Raw genomic sequence first — 5,338 nt, forward strand, 5'->3', positions numbered from 1 at the left:
CAAAGCAAGAAGACCCTCACAGCAGTGGGAAGACAGAACATAAAACAGCAGTTTGGAAATTTTTTTTGGAACACATGGATTAGAGTGAACAGCAGTTTGAAATATTTTTTGTGGTGCACATGCATTGAAATGCATAGCAATGGAAGGTAGTTTCCTTTTATGTAGTATGAGAGAATATACTCACAGCAGAGTGAGTATAATACACAGCAGATTGAAATGTTTTGTATTGGGAATGAAAATGCAAAGCAGTGAGAAGAAAATGAGAAGAAGGAAAAACGCAGCAAAGCGTAAATGCCCAGTGGCTGAGAATGCAATGAAATTTTTCACACAACAGTGAAAATGTAATGTTTTTTTTGTATGCAATGCAACATGCAAAGAAATGCATAAAGAAAAACAGGGACAGCTGATTTTTAATGCACACTGGATGTATAAGAATGTGTGTGGCAGCAGAAAGCCAAAGGAATTGCACAGTAGTGTATTGTGCAAAAAAAATGAAGACTAAGATTGTGTGAAGCAAGGGTGCATGAGAAAAGGCAGCAGCCTGTGTTATTTTTTTGTGGAGAATGAAGTGCCAAGAGTATGGGCACACAGAAGTATGATGAAACAAAAGGCAGCGACAGTGCAAATTGCAGAGGCAATGCAGCAGCAAGAAGTTATGGACAGCAGTGAATATAAAAAATGCAACAGCAAGAAGTTTTGAACAGCAGCACATGCAAAAGAAATTTTCCTTACAGCAGTAAAGGTAAATGTAATGAATTTGTTGTTCATTGAATTGAAATGCAATATATGCAACAGCAGTGAATGTAAGAAATGTTTACACACAGCAATGTAAATTTGTAAGTGGGGACAGTGTAATTGTTCCAGAAAAGACAGAGTATTTGTCTTTGAAAAGTGCACAAGCAGTGCAAGTGTAGACACAGCAGTGTGGGGTAGACGCAGCAAAGAAAATGGCACAACAGTGCAGCAGAGAATATTCAGCAGCATAAAAGAACAATGTAATGAGTTTGCACACACAGCAGTGCAATGATTGTTTGTTTTTGAAACTGCATGTAAAGCAGTGTCTGTTTGTAATCCCTCTGTTAATGAGGAAGGTGCTTTTCAGCACAGTCATTCATGGAAAATTTTAGGGGCTAATGTTCGCCTAGTGGGCTAATTTTCCATGATTTTTCCACAAAAAGGATTCGCCAATTTCTAATTTTATAAAAGACGATTCGCCCAAATTTTAGAATATAAAATTATTTTACCTTAAAAATCGCCAACATTATATAGAGACTATATATAAAATAATTATAAATTTGATTAATTTTACAAATATATCAATAAACATTTATAATTTGCATATTAGGGATTACTGAGATTCGCCAATGTTTTAAACTTCAAGAAAATTTTCCATCCTTAAAATTTTCCTTGCAGTCATTTGGTGAAACCCTCTATTAAAGAGGAAGATGCTTTTCAGCATAGTGTGGTAAATCCCTCTATCAAGAGGAAGGTGCTTTTCAGCATAGTCACAGGTGAATCCCTCTGTCAAGAGGAAGGTGCTCTTCAGCACATTGTTATGGTGAATCCCTCTGTCATGAGGAAGGTGCTCTTAAGCACAGTTTCAGGTTAATCCCTCTATTAAGAGGAAGACAACTTTGTTTGTTTATGAACTGCATCAGAAGCAGTTGGTGAATCCCTCTATGTGAGGAAGCGTTTGGGTATGTTTGAACGCCCAGCAGTTGAAATTAAAGGGGAGTGTTGGAATGTTAATTCCAACTGCAAGTTGCAGGCGGACGTGGGCAGCATCGGGCGCCATCTCAGCAGCGAAACGGATCATGTGTTTTCCGGCCGCCTGAAACATATCGCGCCAACCTTCCGGCAACAGAATATTCCGGCAAAGGGCTCCGATGCGATTTGGTGAAGACGCGTGGCTCTCACCTAACATCAGCATCTCTGACATATCGGGAGGTAAAGCTCAGCATTAAACTGCCTTCCGATATCAATCTCCATCGTCCGATCTGGTTGCGTGTTGTCAGCCGTCGATCCTTGAAGGTGCACGGGCCTGCGTCAATTTAATTTTGCGTGGAGTAAACGACTTTTGTGTTGACCGCCGGATGGATGAACTTATGGTTTTTAATGCTATTCGTATTGTTTGGTGGAGGCCCGTTTTAAATGGTCATGGGCGTATAGTCTTATAATTTTTTTTATATATGTGATATATATTGTAGTATAATGGTAACATGCAGCAGTTTTATGAAATGTGCCTACTCACCGTGGTGACTGCGTGTGATGTATTTTTTTAATGTAGAACAGGGCGTGTTGTAGTCGTTATTTTAGTTGTGCCTGCGTGCAAAAAAAAAAAAAAAAGGTGTAATGTTATTTTTTTTTGTTGTGGCGTATTGTGGCTGCGGCAGCAACGTATAGTGTGTGCGCGTTTTTTGATATATGGGTATTGTGCCTGCACACATTTTGTATTGTAATGGCGTGTGATGCTCGTGGGTTGTAATATGCGTTGAGCATTTTTTTATGAGAGCTGGGGGGGAGCGTTTTAAAGAAAAGAGAAAGAAAAGAGAGAGTGCACAGTAGTGCATGAAGGAAATAGCAGAATGTTATTGTTGCACATGAGATTTGTGTAACGCGCAGCAGCGAAAGAGCAGGGAGTGCTCAAAATGAAGACCAGCACATGAAGCAGTGAATGTAAAAGGGGATTTACAGCAGTAAACCCAGCTCAGTAATTTCTCAGGGTGAAAGTAATTTTTGTAAATCCCTCTGAGTGAAAGAGGATGAAGTTTGTATGAGGCTTTATATTTTAATTAATAGAAATGTTTTATGGCTGTGTAATACTCTGTTCTGAGTATTTGTTTTTAAAAGCTTCCCTGTGCATAAAGATCCTGAGACAGAGGAAACAGAGCATTGTCTCTGTGTTGGTTATTTAGTTGGTTTTGGTATTTCTCCGTTTAAAAATACCCAACATGGCCTTGGTTTAAGAGTAACAGCAGGGTAGTTTATGATGGCTAAATTAGTCAAGGATCTACGAAGCTTCGAGAAGAGATTGAGTGTAACTCCGGAATAAGTATATCAACCAAAAAAAAGATGTGCACTTTGTAAATATTTCTAAGATCATAAAATTGTCAACAAAAGGAAAGATGTGCACTCTGTAAATATTTCTGAGATCATATGGAAAAAAATGAGTTTCTCATTAATGTCGTGAAAATTCATTCCAAACACTTTCATCGTCACAGGTTAATGCCTATGCTGGAAAACAGGTAGTGTTCTTGTTCCAAATTCAGTCCTTTCTCTAATTGTTTGTACAAAAAGCTGCTCATACTAATAACTTTTCTGACCAGTATTATGAAGAAGAAAGATATCACTTTTCATACAACAAGAGTTTGCAATCTTCCTTGTGGAACTCCATGAATTTTAGCATGTTGGAGATAAAAAATGGTCCCGCTACAAAGCCTGTCAGGGGTTTAAAATTGTTATAATGTTCTAGTGCTGGCCGTTGGTGAGAGTGAACAAGGCTGCCGCACTTTTGAGCTGCTCATGATCTGCGACAGGCTCCATTAAAGACTGGCTTTCTTTCAGCGAAGAGTCTGCACTGCATCCGTTACAAACGAACCAAATACATGTTTGCAAAATCTTATTCTATTGAAAAAAAAAATTCCTAAAACAGACACACTAACTTTTGAATCTACAAAAATTTAAAATTAAATAGATTGAAGCCAGTAACTAACTAAGTAACTAACAAACGTACCTAGATTCATAGGCTTCTTTGGAGTCGCTGTAGTCCTGCCTTGGTTCGTATTCAAGCAACAAATTGTTACTAGGCCTCAGATTAGAGTGGCGATAAATACCCTGGACATCATAACCCACGTAAGGGGAGTGCCCGTAAGAAGGGTATATCCATGAGGTAGGCACAACTCCAGCGCCATTGCCCAGGGGCTGAAGGTGCTGCTGTTGGTGTTGCTGTGCAGGCAGATTATTGTTATATGGTTCAACCTTATTCTGAAACTGCTGGTCGAAAAACAATATTTGGCTCCTCACCAGTTCGAGCTCTTCTTTCAATCGCTCCACCTGGGTTTGAAGCATCACAATAATTCCAAAACAGCCATGAACAGGATCTTTCTCCCTTGCATTGGCCTGGTACACCATAGATTTCATTGCATCGCTTTTTTGCCTATCGTCAGGAAGCTGCTTGAGAATCCTCAAAATGTTGCTCACTCCAAACAGCTTGTGGGCATTCAGGAATTGTCTGGGCTGATCAGGTGGAAAATAAGGAGCCAAAGGGCAATCTGGAGAACATTTTCTCCTCTGGTACTTGCATGCAGCACAAGCCTGACCGATGCCACCTTTGCCAGTCATCTGGTTGGTTCAAAGAGGAGGGCAGCTAAATGATTTTGGTTTTTTAAAACTATATATACCACCTGCGTTTCTTTTCTTTCCGTACTGTAGCTCCAAAATTTGAGCAAATCCAAGGCAGTGCCAAAGTAATTGGGCGCTTAGAATTTTGGAAGTTGGGGGCAGTGATGAAACATTGGGTGGTGAGAATGAGGGAGATATTATTAGTGCCTCGGATACCTTGATCTGGTGGTGTCACAGAATGGGGTAAAATATATGGACACGTAGGGTGATTGCTGCCTAAAATAGGGAGGAACTGAAACGCACAACTCCGAGGGTGCCATATTCAGCGGGATTCATATAGCTGCCTCTCCTCGAATCCCATGCATTATGAAGTCAAAGTAGTCCATTTATATGGTGGACATTCGAGAAGCACAGAGCGAACAGAATCGGAATGTCGTTGGGATATTCGCGTGCATGGCTGGTGTTCTGTCATCCTCGCCAGCCGGTTCTTCCGAGGGTTTCCATCCATGATCCGGCGCCCGCCAAAATTTTAATAGAGGTTTCTCTTTGTTAAATTAAAAGATGGCTGGAGTTAGGTGGCAGTCAAAACTTCAAAAAAATCCGGGGTCTTGGGAATCCATCTCAGGGTTGTTTTGAAAGTCAAAATTAAGGGTATTTGAAAAATTGCAATTGGAATCTCACTAGAACCCATGTAATGTTGGGTTTGAGGTTATTAAATATTAGATATATTTTTAGTGTTAGAGTGAAAATGGTTGGGTTTGATCTATGTTCTTGTTCATATTTACCTCTACTTTGGTCGCTCAAGTTTTCATGGACCAAATCTTCAAACTGCATGGCATGTCAATTTCCATTGTGTTTGATCATGACCTGACTTTCACCAACAAATTTTGACAAGAACTTTCAAGCTACAAGGCACCCAACTCCAATTAAATGCTGCCTATCATCCCCAAACTGATGCTCAAACTGAAGCAGTCAATAAATGTTTGGAGACATACCT

At 39.9% G+C, this 5,338-nt stretch overlaps 1 protein-coding gene across 1 annotated transcript; it reads right to left on the reverse strand.

The window, feature by feature from the left end:
• Window positions 1-3,468: 3,468 nt before the first annotated feature.
• LOC149185886 (LOB domain-containing protein 12-like) lies at window positions 3,469-4,341 on the reverse strand. The gene is made up of 2 exons (XM_089409161.1): window positions 3,734-4,341; window positions 3,469-3,577 (listed from the first exon to the last, which is right to left on the reverse strand). The coding sequence occupies exons 1-2, from the start codon at window positions 4,339-4,341 to the stop codon at window positions 3,469-3,471; spliced, it is 717 nt and encodes a 238-aa protein (XP_089265287.1).
• Window positions 4,342-5,338: the final 997 nt, after the last annotated feature.

This window comes from Pinus tabuliformis, chromosome 3_1, assembly GCF_031772625.1.
Source record: "Pinus tabuliformis cultivar Carrire ecotype Pingquan chromosome 3_1, CPIR1, whole genome shotgun sequence".
Lineage (NCBI taxonomy): Eukaryota > Viridiplantae > Streptophyta > Pinopsida > Pinales > Pinaceae > Pinus > Pinus tabuliformis.

Coding starts and splice junctions, on each gene's coding strand:
- LOC149185886 (XM_089409161.1), bottom strand. CDS start 4,341: ATGACTGGCAAAGGTGGCATCGGTCAGGCTTGTGCTGCATGCAAGTAC. Junction 3,578..3,733: donor AAAGAAGCCTATGAATCTAG/GTACGTTTGTTA, acceptor TAACGGATGCAG/TGCAGACTCTTCGCTGAAAG.